General features: G+C 44.8%; 2 protein-coding genes across 6 annotated transcripts in view; both read right to left on the bottom strand.

The window, feature by feature from the left end:
* Nucleotides 1-715, bottom strand: part of birc6 (baculoviral IAP repeat containing 6) — a 384,970-nt gene extending 384,255 nt beyond the window's left edge. For all 5 annotated transcript variants that reach the window (XM_084322229.1, XM_084322232.1, XM_084322231.1 and 2 more), the window contains exon 1: nt 321-715. In XM_084322229.1, coding sequence (XP_084178355.1) covers nt 321-522 — 202 coding nt within the window. In that variant the 5' untranslated portion in view covers nt 523-715. The remainder of the gene's footprint in view (nt 1-320) is intronic.
* A 514-nt stretch (nt 716-1,229) lies between these two features.
* On the bottom strand, nt 1,230-22,443 carry yipf4 (Yip1 domain family, member 4). The gene is made up of 6 exons (XM_084322158.1): nt 22,205-22,443; nt 21,425-21,578; nt 21,045-21,216; nt 12,433-12,510; nt 8,310-8,423; nt 1,230-2,089 (listed from the first exon to the last, which is right to left on the bottom strand). Exons 1-6 carry the CDS (start codon nt 22,266-22,268, stop codon nt 1,952-1,954), a joined length of 720 nt encoding a protein of 239 aa, XP_084178284.1. The 5' UTR covers nt 22,269-22,443; the 3' UTR covers nt 1,230-1,951.
* Between the last annotated feature and the right edge of the window lie 515 nt (nt 22,444-22,958).

The raw sequence follows: 22,958 nt of genomic DNA, 5'->3' as shown, positions 1-22,958 counted from the left end.
CGGGCTACCGTTAGCTCAGTTAGCTCACATGCTATGTCATGATGCGATTATGGCTAACGTTAGCCAACATTAGCTTCGAAGTAACAACAGCTTTAATCCGGTCAGACACAGATCAACACATAAAGATGGGGTTGTGCCTCTGCAAACGTCAGATGATCCGCTGTATTCGCAGTTAAACAGATGCTGACTAACGAGGCCCAACAGACAGGGGCTTGGCAGCTAGCTAGCTAAGGTTACCCTGCTGCGTGTTCCGTGTTCGGCGACTGTTGACAACCAGGTGTTTGATTTGTCAAAACGATAACAAGGTTCATGTCACTCACCGTGTAAAGCTGACGCCTGGAGAATCGCCCCCGACGTGCCGTCGATCACCTTAATGCTGCCCCGGCTGGTGACGGCCAGGATGGCGTTGAGGGCCGGGTGGTAGGAGAGGCTCCGCAGGCCCTGCTCGTCGCAGCGCAGGCAGCCGTCTCTCAGCACAACCCAGTCCGAGGAGGGGGAGCCCGGCGAGGCCGCGGCCGCCATCTTTCTTTATTTCTCCCCTTCCCTTCTCTTGTGTTTTTATGGAACTCCGTTGATACAAGTAATATTGGTCAATCTAAAAGACTAACCCCGAACTACCACTCATCTGCCACTGCTGACTCTCCTCTTCTGCGGCTTCTGCTCCTCCGCCCGTTACCGCAGCTGTAGCTACTATTCACCATCAGTACCGGAGAACTCCGAGCGCCGCTCTCTCTCTGTCAGATGGACGTCAGGTGAACGGAGCTAGCGTAGCGGCCGCACGAGCTCACGCGATACCCGGCGGCAAGTGCGCTACGATAACAACGTAGTGTGTGACTCTGCTGCATGTTCCAATGTTCTGTCAGTCAGTGGTCGCGGATAGGTCATTATTAAAGCCGCCCGTCTGCTACAAACTCAAATAGTTCAGTTATTATAGCTATGGTAATGGTCTATTCTACATACACTAAGGTGGAAATGGTTTGATATTTTGCAAATAAAACTAGCCATCATAATCATTACTAGACTTGTGATGACAGACTCACTGATGTATGTATGCACACTATTTTAATGATAGTTGTGTAAAGGACATGTGATAATGTGTGTTAGCTGATACGCTTAGTAAATGGTAAAATGTTGTATCTTGACAGGTGTGGTTTGTCAACAAGAAGGAATTGCGGGCTGTTAAACACAACATTAAACACAACTCAACAAAAGGCAATTAAAGGCACCCAAATTTTGTAGACAATGCTTTATTTCACTCAAACTGCCCCGTCTAAAACCCACCTATCCAGGCTGGAATCCATAAGTTAAGAAATACAATTTTGTAAAAAATAAAAAGTATAAATGGCCACTATTAATGCTGCATAACAGTGCATAACAATGCAAAACAGTATGCTTGCTAACCCCTCTCCCTTCCTAAACAAACAGGGGAGACCTCACTCTGGGGTGTGGTGACGCTACTCTTCAATTCTCTGTTCAAATCGAACATATACACAAGAGATATTTGGCACCACATTCTTCACTGGAAAAAGAAATCCCACAAATGATTAGTATGCAACCCTTCCATCATTACAAATAGCAGACATACCACCTTCATGAAATAGTGACAATCATTTTACATTATGCTAATTGCTTGGGCACATGGGTTGTAATGTGCACGTGTGAATGAGAATAGAAATCTGGATACTGAGGTTTAGCCTGTAAAACCTGCTGATATATATTTTTGTATTATCATTATTGAGCACAGACATAAGGGATACAATTATATACACCGATTTAACATACACCCTATATCCCATTGTCTAGGATTGTAACAGAGTTAAAATAAGAAGAAAGAAAGACTTAAAAAAAAAATCCATGCTCCTTATTTTCATTGTGGAATAGATCCGTGTGTCTTTTCACAATGGTTTTGGGTCAGTATCCAACGAAAGGTCCACAGTAGCCGTTTGTCCCATCACACACCAGTATATAGTGACAGGAAGTAGATGTACAAAAGGAGAATGGGATAAATGAGAAGCGGCTTCTTCGTTTTGAATTCATCCCCAACAAGCAGGGAAGCAGCGCTGTAAGCAGCCCAGAACACTCCAAAGAGCTGTAAGATGAAGAGAGAATAATAACTTATTACACCCATTCACGTAAAATAGTAAGCAGATAATCCATATTTTTAAGTTATACCTAAGGTAAGTGCACTATCAGTAGTATTAGTAGTAATGGCAGTAATAGTAGTAATATAGTAGTAGTAATGGAGGTAGTAATAGTAGTACTAATAGCAGTAGTAGTAATGGAAGCAGTAGTAGTAATGGTAGTAGTAATGGCAGCAGTAGTAATGGAGGTAGTATACGTAATGTAGTAGTAATGGTAGTAGTAATGTAATAGTAGTAGTAGTAATGGCAATGTAATAGTAGTAGTATTAATGACTAGTAGTAGTAATGGCAGTAGTAGTAATGTAGTAATAGCAGTAGTAATGGTAGTAGTAATAGCAGCAGGAGTAGTAATGGCAGTAGAATTAGTAGTAATGACAGTATAGTTGTAGTAGTAATGGTGGTGGTGGTAGTAGTAGTAATGGCAGTATAGTTGTAGTAGTAATGGTGGTGGTAGTAGCAGTAATGTAGTAGAAGTGGTAATGGCAGTAGTAGTAATGTAGTAGTAGTAAAGTTGTAGTAGTAGTAATGTAGTAGTAAAGGCAGTAATAATGGCAGTAGTAGTAATAGCAGTAGTAGTATTAGTAGTTGTAATAGCAGTAGTAATAGTAATGTAGTAATAGCAATGGCAGTAGTAGTAATGGCAGTAGTAAAAGTAATGCAGTAATAGTAATGGCAGTAGTAGTAGTAGTAATGCAGTAATAGTAATGGCAGTAGTAGTAATGGCAGTAGTAATAGTAATGCAGTAATAGTAATGGCAGTAGTAATAGTAATGCAGTAATAGTAATGGCAGTAGTAGTAGTAGTAATGGCAGTCGTAGTAATGGCAGTAGTAGTAATAATGGCAGTAGTAGTAATGTAGTGGTAGTACTACAGTAGTAATAATGTGGTGGTAGTAGTAGTGGCAGTAATGGTAGTAGTAGTAATGGCAGTAGTAGTAATGTAGTTATTTTGCATAGCTGAGACTATTGGTGGTGGTTGCGATGCATTTTCAAATAACCATGCATGCCGATTCAAGGCAGCAGGAGCAGCCATTCCTTTATCCCATAATTGTTGATACAATTTATTTCTCAACTGCTGAACAGGCCGTTTTCATTTAGATGATGTTGACGATTGATTGATTGATTGATTGATTGATTGATTGATTGAAAACTTTATTAACAGATTGCAGAATGGGTACAGTACAGTACAGCTCAATACATACAATTGTTAAGGGGATGCAGACCAGAGAAAGACTTTCGTCTTGTTTACATCAGGGTCCCCCATTTTCAATTCATCATAACATATATGACACACACGACATACAGATAGACAGTACTGCTACATCTATACATTTATACATCTACATCATTTATGATGATGTTGATTCTGAGAGTTAATGTTTGTTGGGATGATGTAAATAGAAGTGTTGATGAGCCTAAGTGTATGTTTGCTCAGTATAACCTGGCCCTCCCCAAACGTGGTTAACTCAAACGCATGTGCTCTCTCTCTCTCTCTCTTACCTACACACATGCAAACTGAAAGAGACATGCTCAGTGTGAGGGGCAATGTTTGTTGGGATGATGTAAATAGAAGTGTTGATGAGCCTAAGTGTATGTTTGCTCAGTATAACCTGGCCCTCCCCAAACGTGGTTAACTCAAACGCATGTGCTCTCTCTCTCTCTCTCTTACCTACACACATGCAAACTGAAAGAGACATGCTCAGTGTGAGGGGCTACGTAGTCATACACAAACACACAAAATGTACCGGTATGTAAAGTATGCTATAAACTAAGTAATGGGCTACAAATAAATCAAGTGTGTAATGTTTTGTTTTAATGAGTGATGATCATCACTGTCTTTATTCAAAAGAAAATCTTATATATGGGATGAACATACATCTATTGCTGGCCTCCATGCCACATCCCTAGCAGCTGGGCCCCAGAACGTCCCCCCCCCCCCAGCAGCTGGGCCCCAGAGCCCCCCTTTGGATAGGCTTGGGTATGAGGGCGGAGGACATATCTCTTATGTCTTATTACTAGGGCTGGGACTTTATCACATACATTTTTTCTTATTCTGGTTTGTTCATAAAAAAAATTAAATAAGAGAAATTGAGATCAATCAAGAGTTTTTTTTTTTCAATGGTCAACTGTTCTGGAATGTACTTGAAAGTACTGCGTTTTACTTTTACCTCGAAAGTGCTTGAGTTTACAAAATGTCCTTTGCGCTATATATATATATTATTCCTAAAATTGCTGCACTTTGTTAAAAATGGCATTGATCTGTTGGTGTGTGTAGTAGCTAATACAGGATTTTGCTGCTTAAACGTATGTATAATGTATATTTATTGATTCACTCGTATACCAACATTAATTTGAATTGCATTTTTTTGCTTTTCGCATCAAATATTGATATGCGATAAAAATGTAATTAATTTCGATTAATTAACTATAAAGTCTTGAATTAATTCGATAACATTTTTTAATCGAGTCCCACCACTACTTATGACATATAATCAAAGTTGCTGTGTGTATGTATATATAATATATAAGAACTCATCCTAGATCAGTGGTTTGGGTCATGACCCAAAAGTGGGTGCCTCGGGACTGTTGACAAAATAAGTAGATTAACTTGTAGCTAAATCTGGTGCAATATATTTATTGTGCATTGTCCTTGTCAAATAAACTAAACGAATAACATTAAAAAATAAATATATATACCTGTATAATATATATCATAAACCTTATACCAGACACAAACATCTAAATACATTTCTCTTATTTATTGCATTGCATTACTTACATCTGATGAACACATAAGTCACTGGATATCTTCAATATGACTGTCCTCATTCCCTGGCCTATTGGCATCTAAACCCTATCTTTTCTTCTGTTCTTTCTGTCATTTTACCACAGAGGTATTTTGCAGGACCCTATTATTTTACATTCAGGTAAGAGTGCCATATGTTAGAAAATAGTTTTGTAGACTTAGCCTGTCAACAATTTAAATTTCTTACAAAAAACGAATTGTTTAAAAAGGCACACGCCGGCGGCTGGGTAGTGCAGCGGACTAAGCGCCTGTCTACCACCACAGAGACAGTGGGATCGAATCTAGCTGTGGTGCTTCCGGGTTGGCCGACCGTCATACTAACACAATTGGCAGTGTTAGAGGGTGGGAAACCCGGCGAGGGTGGGTCCTGGTCGTTGTAAACAGCGACTCCTACAGTTCGGTCGGGGCGCCTGCACAGCAAGGGAAGGATCTAGGAGAGGTAGTGTGACCTTCCACACGTTACACTCTCCCAGTGACAGTCCGCGCTGCCAGGTGAAAAGAAGCGGTGGGCTGGGTGTAAGAGCCGAAGCTATATATATTTCGGTTATTGTATTCCGTGAAGGTTTAATATTGATTGGATTTAGATAGTCATTGAACCGTCGTATTTGTCATAATAGGGCCTTCTGGAACCTAGAACCTTCTAGAGCAGTGGTTCTCAAACTGTGGTACGCGCACTAGTGGTACTTGGTGGTACTGCTGGTGGTACTTGAAAACATTTACAAAAAAGCAAAAAAGAAAAAAATATTGGCCTGACCGGCGCTCCGAAGAGGGTCTAGACGCTCCCTGCTCCTCGTGTGTGTGTGTGTGTGTGTGTGTGTGTGTCCATCTGTCATTAAAAAGTGATTCCAGCCTCAGTGATAACACCAGATGAATGTGTGGGGGGGGGGTTGTGTCTGTTTGAAGCATGTTCTTGAATGAAGACGTGATGGTCAAACTGTGTGTGTGTGTGTCCATCTGTCATTAAGAAGTGATTCCAGCCTCAGTGATAACACCAGATTAATGTGGGGGGGGGGGTTGTGTCTGTTTGAAGCTTGTCCTTGAATGAAGACGTGATGGTCAAACTGTGTGTGTGTGTGTGTGTGTGTGTGTGTGTGTGTGTGTGTGTGAGTGTGTGAGAGAGAGAATGACGGACAATTGCTTGCTGTGTGAGAGAGAGAGAGAGAGAGAGAGATAGAGAGAGAATTAAGTACATTTGCTGAAATACAGTTGTTCTTAATTTTCTCACTTGCTATGTGAGAATGTTAGTTATTATGTTCTCAATGCCCCTTGCATTGTATGAGTTGTGTGGAAGCGTTTGCTAGTTCTAGTGCTATCCCTTTGTACATTGTGGCTGTGTCTGACAAAAGTTAACAATAAATAATGGTATTAGGAATACATTTGCCTCCTGCGTGAACTGTGCATAGCTGAATAGACTGTATTTTAACGCCGGTCATATGGTGGTACTTGGAGAGCCAGCTACGTTCTCAGGTGGTACTTTGTGTAAAAAGTTTGAGAACCACTGTTCTAGAGCGTTGTGGTGATGTCATAATAGATCTTTCTAGAACATAGAACCTTCTGGACCGTTTGTGGCGATGTCATAATAGTACTTTCTAGAACATAGAACATTCTGGAACCCTGGCGTGACATCATGATAGAACGTTCTGGAACATTCATGATGTAGCTGGATGATGTCATAACCGAACATTCTAGAACTTTACCCTGTGGACCTTGCTTTTCTTTATCAACGGACGTACTACTCACGAGTAAGGTATTTGACCAGTGAAGTGGAGCCCCGGCACGCACACTGGGTACACATGTGTCGGAGGAAGCATGCGAGTCTCCGCCCTCCCGGACCAACGGTAGGGGGTAGAGTGCGCAACGACCAGGAAGGGGATTGGGAATTGGCATAACGACTAACATTGGGATGGGAGAAAAACGGAAAAAGAAAAGGAGGAAAAAGATAATATAAAAAAAAAAAAAAAAATTCCTGGGTGCACACAGGCTCCTTGTGGACATTAGACATGGCTAATGCGCAGACACAGGCTTCGTTTGCATGTGTCCGCGATGAGGCGACATACGGCGGCCTTCTTACGGCTTTCACCGACCACAAACGGCACGACAACAGCAACAGCTCACGTACGATTCCGAGTGCACCGCGGATATGCGACACGTCGCCGAGAAGCCCAACGTAGTCGCAGACTGCCTCTCCGGAGTCGCCATCGGAGCTGTACAGCCAGACCTCGACTACGTCAACATGGGCTCGGAACAGGCCTCCGACCACAACATCCAGGCCCTCAGGACGGCAGATTCCAGTCTACGCCTGGAGGACGTCGCGATTGGTGACTCGGGTCCGACGCTGCTGTGTGACCTCTCCACCGGACATCCTAGCCCACAGGTCCCTAAGGACTGGTGAAGGCTCGCCTTTGAGGCGGGGTACAACCACGACAAGATTAAGCCCGCCCACGTAGACGTTTCCCAGCCCTTGGAGCTGGCCTTTTCCCACCGCCGAGGCCGGCCGCAGTTACCCCGGGACCCGCCTACGACTGAGTCGCCGGTGACCTCGTCGACGTCTGTGCCCCCTCCCTCCTCACCCCTGGTTTCCCGCACACGCCGCGGCCGGGTCGTTGTCTCTCCCCACCGTGGAGATTTTGACCATGGGTGAATTCTGGGGGGGGCTTGTGTAGTGATTGTAATGGTACATAATTCACCCACGGAACTATTGTTAGGAACATTAGTTCCGCCGGAACAATCTGGAACATTTGTGGTGATGTCATAGCCGAACGTTCTAGAACATGGGTGATGTCACCGTATGATGTCATGACCAATGTTCTAGAACATTTGTGTATGTATATTATGTATTCGGCAATTCTCTCAGAGTCAATCAATAATCTATCATATGCGTCAGGGCCTATAACTCGCGTTTTAGGAATTACTGCAGAAAACCTTAAAAACATACTTATATTCTCGACGGTACTAACTACTAACACAACAATGTATGAATGAAAAAATATAACGTTCCCACATCCGGAACGATAGATACCCGATGTTGAATGGGCCATAGTAATGTCGATATAGCTATAATACTTAAAAAGTTATAGCCCTGCAAAGAAGGTAAACATCTCCATAGGGTTACAGCACTGGCAGACTGGGCATAAGGATGGGCACAATGGCTGGCAATCAAAGTGTTAATATACATATAGATTTATTAAGATTCATGATGCCATGGGCGACGTCAAATTTAGGTCCTGGTGCAAATTTAGCTGAGAACCACCGTCTCTGTATATTACAGTATAAGAGATACTTCAGATTCTGTTTCTAATATTTGCTATGAAACCATTTTTTTGTTGACATGAAAAGCAGAAGACATCTGAGGTCACCGACTCACCTTTATTAGTGTAGCAACCATGTCAAACCCCCCGATCACTAAAAGCAGTGGGGATATAACAATAAGCGGGAGAAGAGAGTATCCAATCACACCCAGGACTTGGCCATAAGACACCTGGTTGAGAGAAGGAGACAGCAATTCAAACTTATGATACGTACTACACTGAAACTACAAATCACTCTGATGTCAGTAGAGCTGTCCCCGAAGACTGTTTTTGGGATTTGAACTTCGTCAGGGTTTTTCGAACGGAAGTTCAAACCTTCGTTTTTTTATAATAAAAAAAACAGTCTAAAAAGAAATCTATTTTCTTTTTTAAATAAATATCCTCAAACTAAATCCTCAATTTGAATAAAGTGAATAAATTAGTATTTTTTTTATTATTAAATCAACTTTCTTTAATGAATATAACTCATCAGTTTGAACACTATAATATTAGTGTAGCCTAATCTTTATCTGCAACTGTGAAGAAAAACCCCATTGGTTTAAACAGAATGAATAGACACATAAAACTATTAAATTGTTTTATATATATATATATTTAAAAATAATTTGATCCACTTTTTTCTCCTCTTTTTCAATTTTTCTCCCATCCCAATTCCATTGTGCCAATTCTCCCCTCCCCTGTCCTTTTATTTTTTTTAATCTACTTTTTCTCCCCATTTTCTATTTTTCTCCCATCCCAATTTCGTATTATCCAATTCTACCCTCCTCTGTCTCGAATGTTGTTAGACCATGCCTCCCACTGGTCGGCTGCAATGTGGACGAAGCCTTGCATCACGTGTCCCCTCCGGTACACCAGGAGGCAGCCGTCGCATCTTTTCACCTGCACAGCGCGATCTCTCAGCGGCGAGGAGCAACGTTGCTTCCTGATTCTGCTGTACAGGCGCACCAACCGACCTGTAGGAGTCACTGTCCACAACGTCCGATCCCCACGCACCGGCTTTCCCACCCCCTAATACTGCCAATTGTATTAGTATGAACGACCAGCCAAGCCGGAAGCAACGCCGAGAGCTGGGCTCGAACCCAGCATCTCCTGCATTAGTGGTGAGCGCCTTGCCCACTGTGCCACTTAGCTGCCCTCCCCTCCCCTGTCTTGAACGTTGCTCGCATATGCCCCCCACTGGCCGGTTGTGGGGAGGATAGAAGCCTTGCATCACGCGTCCCCTCCGATACACGAGGAGGCAGCCCGTAACATCTTTTCACCTGCCAGCGCGGACTCTCATTGGCGAGGTGTAACATGTGGGAGGCTCACACTACCCCCGCCATTTCCTGTCTGCTGTGCAGGCGTCCCCAACCGACCTGTAGGAGTCGCTGTCCACAACGTCCAGATTACCACCCATCGACTTCCACCCGCTAACTCTGCCAATTGAGTTAATGACGGCCGGCCCAAGCCGGAGGCAACGCCGACAGCCGGAGTCGAACCCGGTGTCTCTTGCGTTGGTGACGAGCCAAATGTCCGCTGCGCCGCCCCTTATTTATAAAAAAAATATTAATTCTCGTGGCGCTCGCCACTAACGCAGGATATGCTGGTATCGAGCCCATCTCTCTGCGTCGCTACCGGCTTGGCCGGCCGTCATACTAACACAATTGGCAGTGTTAGAGGGTGGGAAAGCCGGTGGGTGGGGATTGGACGCCGTGGACAGCGACTCCTACAGGTCGGTTGGGTGACGCCGGTGCGGCGGAAACAGGAAGTATCGGGGGCAGCATGAGCCTCCCACTCGTTACTCCTCGCCACAGAGTTCGAGCTGCTGCGGTGAAAAGATGCGACAGGCTGCCTCCTCGTGTACCGGAGGGGACACGTGATGCAAGGCTTCTATCCTCACTACAGCCGACCAGTGGGAGGCATAGTCTAGCAACGTTCAAGACGGGGGGGAAGAATTGGAAATACGAAATTGGGAGGGGAAAAAAATAGAAAATGGGGAGAAAAAGTGGATAAAAATAAAAAAAATAAATAAAAAAAAATTTATTCAAATGTTGTTTTAGAATTCGAATGCCAACATAACGAACGAAGGTCCAAACGTTCGAACCTTTGGGCTCAGCCCTAGACCATGTTAATCTGTTCTGGGTTTTCAGATGAACAGTGTTTTCAAACCTAATTATCTAAAGATGGTGAGTTGGAAGTGTTATGTACATTCACTGTAAAAGACAGTAAGAGTGGTTTCAGATAACGCCTCACAGTCGCTCTTAACTCATTGGACGCCAGACCCGATGATAGTCGGGTTAACTCGCCGACCGCTCGGCGCCAATCACGAGTATAGTCGGGTTTTAATCGTTATTTCTTTTATTAGCGATATCCATTCATTTTCATCTATCCAGCCTGATGTTATCGTTGGGAATGGGTCTGAGCCCGCAAAAGGGCAAATACCGCCCCCTCCCTCCACCCCCCCATTCTCTACCCATTCCTCCCTCCTGCGAGTATGCCTGGCGCTGATGCCTTATCTGGATGGCTGCCTCCTACGCACGTTGGAGGGGGGGCCCTAAGACTGTTTCATAACCCAATTCCTGTCCCCCAGCCTCCCCCATCCCTCCCCTCCCTCCCTCCATCCCTCTCTCCATCCCTCCCTCCACGACATCTTGTTTTACTACTTAGTGTTGTTGCTGCCGACTATCGCATACGGCGTCTCAGGCCTTCTGTAGATGACATGTGTCAACAAATGTACTTGTCTGTTGAATTTATGCTGTGCCGTTGTTACTCTAAAAATGTAATGATTGTGATGTTATTATTAATGACACGTTGAGCTGTATGTGTGTGTCATTGGAATTTCCCCAAGGGGATTAATAAAGTACTATGTTATCTTATCTTATCTTATCTTATCTTACGCCTTCCGGCTGGTATTGCACTTCACTGGGAATGGTATAGTTTTTTTTCTGGGACGATCCAAGCCGTGTGGGCGTGGTTTAAATAATCAGGCGAGGTAACCTGATTTCAACGATACATCTGCGCCCCCCCCTCATATGCAATGCTGTTGAACGTGGCACGGACCTCCGCGCCCAGTACTTCAAATGGCGATCAGATAATTGGATTATTTCTTTTGCATTACATCAGATACAAGGTAAGAACATTATATATAAATTTGATCGTTGATCTGATATGTATTTCTACCCAATCGACGCTGTATCTGTGTGTGTATGTGTGGCTGTTTTCCGTTGGGTGGGAGGAGAGTGGCGCGCCGGTCTAAACAACATTGCATGCGTGCACGAGGAAGGATAATAAGTATGATCTAGCGCCGATTTCAGGAAGATTCGATAATCAGCCGAAAAATGACAACGTGTTTTGTGTATTCCACTAAAGGGCTATTATCGCGTCTTTCTCTGGAATTACTAGAAATCACCAAAACTATACTCTTATTCAAAACGGTATAAAACGGAAATGTACAGATGAAAAATCAATCCATTTCGTACATGTTCTACTTTTTCTCCCCATTTTTCTATTTTTCTCCCGTCCAATTCTACCCTCCCCTGTCTCGAACGCTGTTAGGCCATGCCTCCCACAAGCCGGCTGCAATGTGGACTAAGCCTTACATCACGTGACCCCTCCGGTACTCGAGGAGGCAGCCGTCGCATCTTTTCACCTGCACAGCGCGATCTTTCAGCGGCGAGGGTCTGCGTTGGAGGGACACGCCGCCCTCGTCGCTTCCTGATTCTACTGCGCAGGCGCACCAACCGACCTGTAGGAGTCGCTGTCCACAACATCCGATCCCCACCCACCAGCTTCCCACCCCCTAATACTGCCAATTGTATTAGTATGAACGACCAGCCAAGCTGGTAGCAACGCTGAGAGCTGGGCTCGAACCCAGCATCTCCTGCGTTGGTGGCGAGCGCCTTGGCCACTGCGCCACCTAGCCGCCCCATTTCGTACATGTTGACTGCAAGCAACTCACTGATAATCGACGAGTGTATTAGACCCATAGCCATAATTTAAGATATATTTTAAGCACTCGCAAATCTCCCACTCCTCCCATTGATTAAAGCGGTGCCGCTCTAGCGGTCAATGAATTAAAAGTGATTTCTGGATTGGCTTAACACCTGCAAATACACAGGCTGTCCAACACATTTCAAAACGGGAGTTATATGGATCTTCATCTGAAGGGTTTGATTATGAGCGACTTAACCTCTAACTTACCTCGCCACCAAGAACACGGGCCAGCAAGAAGATTGTTAGTGATCCAATTATCCAGATGGTGATTATCCATGATACAACCTTGGGAAATATGAAAGCAGGAGCAGTTTAACGGTACAGGAGTGCACGCATTTAGAGCAGAAAACATTAGTAATCTACCAAATCATAGTGTATTAATGGTTAGGTGTGACATTAGTCAATAATATTATTCAATTCATATTTTTCCTGAATCACTTGACTGTCATTTATATTGTTTTATTGCTAAAATTATACAAGAAAAAGTTATTGATACAAAAATAAAAAGATCAATACTTTATTTTGCTCTTGATGAATCATATTATATTATACATTACAGAGTCATGCAGTATATGACCTCAACTGACCACAACATTTTACCTAAAGTCCTAAACCTTATCAAAGGCTTACAGACCGTCCGCAGCAGTGTGTTCCCTGAGGGTTGAACAGGGGAGCACATCCACCCACCTTTCATTTGTACTGGTTTCATTGTAGTTTTTAATATTGCATTATCTAAGTTTGGTTCCAGATCAGTTTCAACCCAAAAAAGCGTTATATGTTTTGTAATCACATGAGAGACACAGCAGCCATCTTTACATTTACATTTACATTTAGTCATTTAGCTGACGCTTTTATCCAAAGCGACTTACAAGTTCTGTACGACAAGCCATCAGGAAGGGCACAACTCTATCAGCTGAGCAACAATGTTCATCAAAGTGTTGAGTGCTACAGTGTAGGTTAGTTTATTAGGACAAGTGCATGACAGTACGGTTAGTTAGGGTTAGATTTTTTTATTGTTTTTTTTTTTTTTTTTTTTTTTCAGATAATGGTTGAAGAAGTGCGTCTTTAGTCGACGGCGAAAGATTGGACGTGATTCGGCTGTCCTAACTGGGGTGGGTAGTTCATTCCACCATTGTGGGGCAAGGACTGAGAATAGGCGACTTCTCTTTGATGACCCTCCCGGAGCTTGGATAGGAGTAGGTCTGAGGCGGCCAGAAGATGCAGAGCGTAGGGGTCTTGAGGGTGTGTAGTTAGAGACCATTGACCGGAGGTAGGCGGGAGCGGTTCCCTTTGCCGCACGGTATGCTAGGTCGAGGGCCTTGAAGCGGATTCGTGCAGCAATGGGGAGCCAGTGCAGGTCCCTAAGAAGTGGGGTGACATGGGCCGACTTCGGTAGGTTTGAGATCAGGCGGGCCGCTGCGTTCTGAATGAGTTGAAGAGGCTTAGTGGCAGTGGCCGGGAGGCCAGCGAGCAGTGCATTGCAGTAGTCGAGGCGGGAGATGACTGTTGATTGGACGAGGAGTTGGGTGGCTTCTTTTGTCAGGAAGGGGCGTATCCTTCTGACGTTGCTCAGGAGGAATCGGCAGGTTCTGGTCGTCGCTGCGATGTGAGCAGAGAAGTTCAACTGGTCGTCGAGGACAACACCAAGGTTCTTGGCGGTCGGGGACGCAGTCACAGCTGTATTCTCGACTGTGATTGAAAGGTCGGTTAGGGGGGAGGATTTGGCCGGCAGGTGGAGCAATTCTGTTTTGCTTAGGTTCAGTTTGAGGTGGTTGGACGTCATCCAGGCTGAGATGTCGGACAGACAGGCCGAGATCCGCTCAGAGACGTGGATATCTGAGGGAGGGAAGGAGAGGAAGAGTTGAGTATCGTCGGCATAACAATGGTAGGAGAAGCCATGAGACGTGATAATGTTACCCAGTGATTTAGTGTAGAGGGAGAAGAGAAGGGGTCCTAAAACCGAGCCCTGGGGGACACCCGTCCGCAGGGGGCGGGTGGCCGACAGGGTCCCTCTCCATGACACTTGGTAGGAGCGGTCATTGAGGTATGATGACAGCCATGTCAGCGCAGAGCCAGCCACTCCCATTCCTGCGAGGGCCGCAAGGAGGATCTGGTGGTTGACTGTGTCGAAGGCTGCAGATAGATCTAGGAGAATCAGGACAGAGGAGAGGCCTTTCGCTTTTGCTAAGTGAAGTGCCTCTGTGACCGCAATGAGGGCTGTCTCTGTGGAGTGACCAGTCCTGAAGCCTGACTGATTAGGGTCTAGGAGGTCATTCTGTAAGAGATAAGCAGTAAGTTGGTTGGATACAGCACGTTCAAGTGTTTTAGAAAGGAAGGAGAGAAGAGAGACAGGACGGTAGTTGCCTATGACGGTAGGGTTCAGGGTTGGTTTTTTTATGAGCGGCGTGACTCTGGCTTGTTTTAGGGAGGTGGGGACCACCCCCGAGTTGAGTGAGGAGTTGATGGTTGCAGTTAGGAATGGGAGGATGTCTGGTGCTATGGTCTGGAGGAGTGGGGAGGGTAGCTGGTCCAGCTGGCAAGTAGTCGGACGGTTTGACGTTACCAGTGTCAGGGTCTCTGCTTCTGTAATGGGAGAGAAAGATGACAGAGTGAAGGATGAGGTTCTCGATTCAGCATTTGGAATGGGTGGGGGTTGGGAGAAGGAGCTGCGGATGTTCTCCACTTTTTCCTCAAAGAAGATCGCAAAGTCTTCGGCAGAGAAAGATGAGGGAGGGGGGGGTGGGGGGGGAGTGAGGAGGGAGGACATGGTAGCATGCAGTTTGCGAAGATTCTTGGCAGAGGCCTCGATCCTATGGTGGAAGAAAGAAGCTTTGGCATTAGTGATGGTTTTGGAGAATGTTAACAAGAGGTTGTGATATGTGTCGATGTCAGCAGTGAGGCGTGACTTTCTATACTTCCTTTCAGCTGCTCTCAGGACCTGTCTTTGTTCTCTCACTGGATCTGTCAGCCATGGACTGGGTGGGGAACGGCGGGCAGGTTTCTCAACGAGGGGACAGAGCTTGTCGAAGGAGGTTGCAAGGGCTGAAAGGAGGGTGGAGGTTGCCATCTCTGTGGAGAGAGCAGAGAAGGTGTCACTCAAAGGTAGAGCGGATAGTATGTCAGAGGAGAGGGTGGAGGGGGATAGGGAGGGCAGGTTGCGTCTGAGTGAGACTGTTTGAGTTGGGGTGAAGACCTTTCGGTTAAGCATGAGAGTTAGTGAGAAGGATATGAAGGAATGGTCAGATACATGTAGGGGAGTTACCGTGGTGTTAATGATGCTGGAGTTACGGGAAAATATGAGATCCAAGGAGTTGCCTGCTTTGTGGGTGGGAGGCATGGCAGTGGGAGTCAGGTCAAACGATTGTAGGAGGGAGACTACTATGACTGACTGAGATGAGTCAGGCAGGTTGAAGTCGCCCAGTAGAAGGAGAGGGGTACCATCTTCCGGTAAGGAGCTAAGAAGCATGTCCAGCTCATCTGTGAAGTGATCGAGTGTACCTGGAGGGCGGTAGAGTGTAACAATGGTGAGATTGAAAGGATTAGAGACAGATACTGCATGATATTCGAGAGAGGAGAGTGACAGTTCTGGGAGTGGTGTTACGTTTGTAGCCCATGAAGGAGATGTCATGAGGGCAGTGCCTCCACCCCGTCTGGAAGGTCGAGGTGTGTGAGTGAAGTTATAGTTTGTAGATAATGCTGCAGGTGTTGATGAGTTATTGGGGGTTATCCAGGTCTCAGTTAGAGCCAGGAGCTGCAGATTTAGACTATGGGCGTAGGCAGTAATGAAGTAAATGCTCTAGACCAGGGGTGTCCAAACTACGGCCTGCAGGCCAACTGCGGCCTGTGGTCCATTTTGAATTGGCCAGCAGCTAATTCTAAAAATATAATGTAATATGGTCCACACATGAAACTTGCGATTGACTGTATTGTACTTCTTAGTTTTAACACCAGGTGGAGCTACCGTCTTCAACAAGGCAGTTTCTCCACAAAACTAAATTAATCAAAGGATACGAAAAATGGTGAAAATGTCTGACACGGTAGCTGCCATTTGCTTAACTTTTTGACTCTGCAGTGCTAGCTCAACAACAGTAGTTTTCCCACGCTAACATAATACAAGAAAATGCTACAATAGCCAGCTACGAGGCTGGGTCATAGCGCAACATGGGAAACCTTTCTCAGATGGTGACTTCATAAAACAGTGCCTCACCAAAGTCAGAGGAATAATGTGCCCGGAAAAGATGCAAGAATTCAACAAGGTGAGCATGTCCAGAAACACAGCTGTGCGTCGAATCGAAGACTTGTCAGCTAACATAAAACATCAAGTGGCACATAAAGTTAGTGCTGTTGATTTTTACTCGATTGCATGTGATGAGAATGCAGATGCCACAGACACCACACAGCTGTTAATTTTTTTGCAGGGAGTTGACAATTTTTGCATTACAGAGGAGCTGCTTGACCTAAAGGGCACAACAACGGGTAAGGACTTTTTTAAAGCTGTGTCAGATGCAATTGACAAGGTGGAACTTAAATGAAACAAGCTGTGTGGAGGTACAACAGATGGGGCTCCAGCTATGACAGGCGAGCGCAAAGGAATTGCCTCAATGGTGTGCACCAAGGTGCGAGAGTGGAGGTGAAGAAGCCCACCAAGAAGCTCTCTGTGCCAAGACAGTCCAGCTTGACGACGTGATGAATACAGTTGTGAAAACTGTCAACATAATCCAAGCATGAGGGCTCTTCCCATCTGATGTTGATGCGGAATACAGAGACGTACTCCATCATTCTGATGTGTGCTGGCTTAGTCGAGGCTCCGTGCTGAAGCGGTTTTATTCCCCGAGATCAGAAATTTAAATTGACCGGTCCAAGAGAAGGGCCGACCTCTTCATGAACTGAGTGACCCTCTATGGTTGGCAGACCTGGCATTTCTAGTTGATCATCTTAACACACTGAACAAGAGTTGCCAGGCAAAGACCAGCTTGATCCATTCTGTGCAAAGTTTCATCTCTTTGAGGCACAACTACACAATTTCAATGTTGCACACTTCCCCACGTTGTACCGAATCAAATGTGCTTTTCCAGAGGCCGAACTTCCTGCTAAAAAGGGGAAATATGTGTCTGTGATCACATCTCTCATGACAGAATGACATTGTCTGCATTTGTACCTCATTGTACTTGGGTTGTACTTTAGTTTGTATATTGTATTGTATATATTGTTATTCCGCTTTTACTTACTTTTTTACTGTATGAAGCACATTCTCTTTTTTTTATCTACTTTTTTTCTCCCATTTTCTATTTTTCTCCCATCCCAATTTCGTATCGTCCAATTCTACCCTCCCCTGTCTCGAACGCTGTTAGGCCATGCCTCCCACAAGCCGGCTGCAATGTGGACGAAGCCTTACATCACGTGTCCCCTCCGGTACTCGAGGAAGCAGCCGTCGCATCTTTTCACCTGCACAGCGCAATCTCTCAGTGGCGGGGGTCTGCGTGGGAGGGACACGCCGCCCCCGTCGCTTCCTGATTCTGCTGCGCAGGCGCACCAACCGACCTGTAGGAGTCGCTGTCCACAACGTCCGATCCCCACCCATCAGCTTTCCCACCCCTAACACTGCCAATTGTGTTAGTATGAACGACCAGCCAAGCTGATAGCAATGCAGAGAGCTGGGCTCAACCCAGCGTCTCCTGCATTGGTGGCGAGTGCCTTGCCCACTACAACACCTAGCCGCCTATGAAGCACATTCTCAGGGGCCCATACAGAACCAAGCATTTCACTGTAAAGTACATGTACCTTATACATGACAAATAAAAACAAACTTGAAACTTTAAACTTGAGAACTCTGCAAGCGGTCATTGAGAAAGAAATCAAGCTGTTCTCGACTCCCTTCCTGATGGATGCAGAAGAAGTGGAAGAGAGAGTCTGCAATTAGAACTTATCGAAATGCAGTGATGATTCTGAAGAATCAACATCAGCTTCTCTCCCTACCCGACTTCTACAGGAGCTTGGAAAAGGCCAAGTTTCCTCTGATGCAACGTTGTTCCCATTATAGGCGAGTTCAAATATACTACACAGTATTCATGTGTTCACAAGCCCAAATACTTAATAGATTCAGTCAATTCAAGTTGCTAACATTTTCTAACAAACATTAGTTGATGTGTTAACAACCCCAATAACTTGCATAACTGGCTTAAATATACCCATCCCAGGCTGTTTTTTTTTCTTTAAGCATATTGAATTTATCAAGCATAATCTACCTACATTTGACTTTAATAGTGGCCCAGCCTTTTGTATATTTTTCTGTATGTGGCCCCCAGTGAAAAACTTTTAGACACCTCTGCTCTAGACATTTCCATGTGAGGTCATCAATAATCTGGTGAATGATTTTCCATCATGACACCAAGAAACCTTTTTCTGGGGGAAACACTGGTCTGTAAGGTCGCTTTCACATATAGTTTTGGTGGACTCGGTGCGGTTCTGGGGGTGAAGTTGCAACATTGTTGCATTCTTCATTTGGTTCGCCTGCATTCACATAGAAATCTGTCAGCGCACCAAGACCTTCTGAACAATGTCACGCGGTCGAAAAGGGCGCTTGTCTATTGGACAGTGGAAATGTGTGTGGCTGCGATCCCGCGCGCGCGTGCGTGTGTGTCTGTGTGTGGACTGCGGAGCCCTCCAGATCAGCGGAGCCGAGTTTTGACATGGCATTGATCCATTGTTCTATTGAGCTGAAGGCGTGTTTTTGCGGACCTCCCAAACTTTCAAACTTTTTAGATGAAGGAATGGGTACAATAGGAGACACGCCTCCAGTTTTTCAAAAGTTTTTGACACGCCTCAGCTTCTGAGCTGAAGGCGTGTTTTTGCGGACCTCCCAAACTTTCAAACTTCTTAGATGAAGGAATGGGTACAATAGGAGACACGCCTCCAGTTTTTCAAAAGTTTTTGACACGCCTCAGCTTCTGAGCTGAAGGCGTGTTTTTGCGGACCTCCCAAACTTTCAAACTTTAGACTGTTTTCTTTATACGTTTTTCTTTTTCTTTCTTTCTACCACAAGACGCGGCCACTGATGGGTCCATGGGACTTGGATAAGTCCTGTGGACCCAACTCTGGCCACTGACCACATGAGCGAACGGGTACATACGCACACAATACACGGCCACTGATGGATCCGTGGGACTTGGTAAAGCACTATGGACCCAACTATGACCACTGATAAAAACGTAACTACACTAGCATTATAAGACCTAAACATTGCTACCTACCATACAAGTGCATTGGTTTAGTGCACTTCCGGTTGCCACTGAGCGGAAATGTTTGTGCGGACCTGTTCTCCCAAACTGGTAAGCAAATGACTGTTTTTACGTTATTTTCATTTTTACGTTACTATTATTATTATTATTATTATTTTTTTAACATTGATCTTAACTGATCACTATGACTTTATTGCTTTTATCGTTATATATGCCTATAATTGTGTACAGCACTTTGAGCTACATGACATGTATGAAAGGTGCTTTATAAATACTTACTTACTTACTTACTTACTTACTATTGAAGCACATTACCACCATCCTCTCGCTAAACAACTTGTAGACCACAGTGTTTTTATGAGTGCCCACAAGTAGCTGTTTTATTAATAATATAATAAGCCGCGTTTTTTCTTCCTTCTTCCCAAGATGCACAGATATATAGATAGATAGATAGAGAGATTAGATGCAGTGTGCTTGTTTTGCAGTGAGTGCTGCGAGCAGTGGTAATAATAATCACTTCCTATATTTGGTTCGCGTTTGGTCCGATGAAGCCGAACCGAGACCGACGTTTTCAGGCAGACCAGAGTTCGACTGTTTGGTCCGCGAACCGAGTTCGATGCGCATTCACACAGACCCGAAAAACCGGACTATCGAATTCTGGTCTGAAAGTCCGGACCAAACAGCCCCTGTGTGAAAGCGACCTTAGAGATGTATAGTGTGTGCACTACTGAAAAATCCTGTTCCTCATGCCTGACACCATTCAAGTCAGATGATCTTCTATGACGAGTGTAGGAAAAATGTACTTTTCACATGTGTATAGCATCACCTAGAAGAGCCTCTGATTTATTCTGTAATGAGGTTACTGAACCCCATCTCTCTTTCCACTATGTGGCAGTAATGCTGAAAATGCAGTGTTCCAACCTCCACTGAATCTCAAATGAGGAAGCAGCAGTGTTGTCTTCTGGGTAGAAAACAGGTGGAGTTTTCTCAGAATCTGCCTCGAATGCCGCCGTAGCAGTAGGAACACTTTGGCTGTGCTGTGTAGACAGGAAGTGCACACTCTAACTTTAAAGGTAGAATCTGTAATGTTGTCAAGCAGCTAGGCAAAATATGACTATTGTACTGCACTTTATTTACAATTATTGTCTGTGTGTACAGGGGAGGAGTTGATAGTGCTGGCCACACCTCAGGCTCTGCCAAGAGAGGTCTGGAAAAATTCACAGTATAATAAGTTACTAAACTCCAACCCACACGCCAGACATTACATTACAGACTCTCTAAACGTCTTTGGTCTGTAATGAGAGGGGGGGGGGGGGGCGACAGTGGCTCAGGAGGTAGAGCAGTCGTCTGGCATTCCGGAGGTACCCGGTTCGATTCCCGCTCCTCCCGGGCAGCGTGTCAATGTGTCCTTGAGCAAGACACTTAACCCCTAATTGCTCCCAATGAGCAGGTTGGCAACTTGCATGGTTGCCTCCGCCGTCGGTGTGTGAATGTGTGAGTGAATGGGTAAAATGTGAGTAACAAATTGTAAAGCGATTTGGATAAAAGCGCTATATAAAAAAGCAGCCATTAATGACTCACCCTGAACTGTCCGTAGATGGAGATCATGGAAAAGAGCAGCACCACAGCCAGAGGGCCCCAGAAGTCAGGGTTGTCCCTCACCACCTGCCGGTTAAAGCCTAGGGAGGGCATCGGCATCAGAACACAACGGATCTTGTAGTAGATATCCTTCAGGTCAATGTCCAGCTCTTCACTGTTCACACAAACACACACAGGATGCAGAGACCATTAGAGAGGGTAATCATCACTCAAATCTGGCTTCATAATAAGAAACAACGGTCGGCGGTCACTGATGTCAAAGTATATTGTCAACAAATGTTTGACACAGCAAGGGGACACAGAGTTTCTGTGCAAGGAGTACACAGGGATAATATAGTTAGATTGTTAGCAGGTTTACTCACAGGAGAGGTTTATTATCTTCACTGTCATCTTCCTCAACCTCCAGCAACCAGCCGTAGCCTCGTTGCCTCAGAAACGTGGTGGCATATGGGTCCTTTCCACCGTCATTGCCCAGGTTCAGTTTAATGTCTGGGGCATCAATGGTACCGCTGAGCTCTGTGGAGAAGTGGATTAGAAAAGACACAGACAGTTCCAGGGAAGCTGTACCTTTCTTGAAAATGCATGCAAAAAAACTATTCCAAAATGCACAATAGAATAGCAAGAATATTATATCACATATTATATCAACATTTTACAAGATGTACACAGGGATCTTCAACACCAACGTCATTTGAGATCACTTCCTGTCTGGCTTCATGACTTAAAGGGCTACAAGATAACTCGATAAATGGTTGATCGGAATCACCAACCCATTACAACATGATGCAAATAGCTCATTCGCTTTAAAGCGGAGTATCTTTGCCTATTCTAACGTTAAACAGCCAGCAAGCCACCGATGACATCTGATCTAACCTGTCAAACAAGCTGGCTGACGTTAACCTACTGTATGTCTCTGGACCTTGCTAGTGGAGCAACTGTTAGCCAGTGACGTTAGCTACTACGTTGCACTACACTGATCAGACAGTTATAGCTATATCTTTTTACTGATACGAATGCAAGGATAGATCAAATCCACTGACACGTTAATAAGGATCACTTCCATTGTAACAAAACACAATCAAGTTCAGAGCAAGTAGATATGTTGAGGCCTACTAGCTGGCAAGCTATCACGGCATTATTACCCTCAGCTTCTGTCGACGAGACGAACGTAAAGTCTCCATTGGTGGGACTCGGAGAGAACTGCATTGTTGATGTTTTCCAACACACTTCAAGTCCTAAGAAATGACATTATACGAATCGTCACTGTAATTTGGTAGAAACGAGTGAGAACAACGATGTCATTGACGCGGTTTCGCCACATATGAACTAAAAACTATTGCATTTTGTTGTCGTTTCGGCTGACACTGCTACGATGGAAAGCAGGAAGTGCAAAGAAGGCTGGGAAAGGGAGACACGTCAAATCCCAGCACGACACGAGGAAACCTCGCCATCTAGTGCAGAGATACTGTAAATGCATAGAATATGTGTACCAGTGAAATAAAATGTGATTGATTGATTGATTGATTGATTGATTGATTGATTGATTGAAAACGTTATTACCAGATTGCATAATGGGTACAATACAGTATGGCTCACTACACACAATTGTTAAGGGGATGCAGACCAGAGAAAGACTTTCGTCTTGTTTACATCAAGGTCCCCCATTTTCAATTCATCATGACATTTATGACATACACGACATACAGATAAACAGTACTGTTACATCCAGACATTTATGACATACAACAAGATATACAAATATACAGTAGTGTTTAAGAGAGAGTTTCTAAAAGAGAGTATATACATTTGAGGGGGAAGAAACTGTACATTGGGGGGGGTTGGACATTTACAGGGGCCAGTTTCGAATTGCAGCCTCCCGTTGGTGCTCTTTGATAG

This window comes from Notolepis coatsorum (assembly GCF_963971535.1).
Source record: "Notolepis coatsorum genome assembly, chromosome: 9".
NCBI classification, from domain to species: Eukaryota; Metazoa; Chordata; class Actinopteri; order Aulopiformes; family Paralepididae; genus Notolepis; species Notolepis coatsorum.
Note: the sequence above shows the minus strand (reverse complement) of the source record. Positions and strands in the feature narration are given on the sequence as shown.

Bases quoted from the DNA above. Each gene is read 5' to 3' on its own strand.
- yipf4 (XM_084322158.1), bottom strand. From the start codon at position 22,268: ATGCAGTTCTCTCCGAGTCCCACCAATGGAGACTTTACGTTCGTCTCG. The intron at 21,217-21,424 runs GTGAGTAAACCT...TTGTGTGAACAG, and splicing joins GAAGATAATAAACCTCTCCT to TGAAGAGCTGGACATTGACC. The intron at 2,090-8,309 runs GTGAGTCGGTGA...TTCATCTTACAG, and splicing joins TGGTTGCTACACTAATAAAG to CTCTTTGGAGTGTTCTGGGC.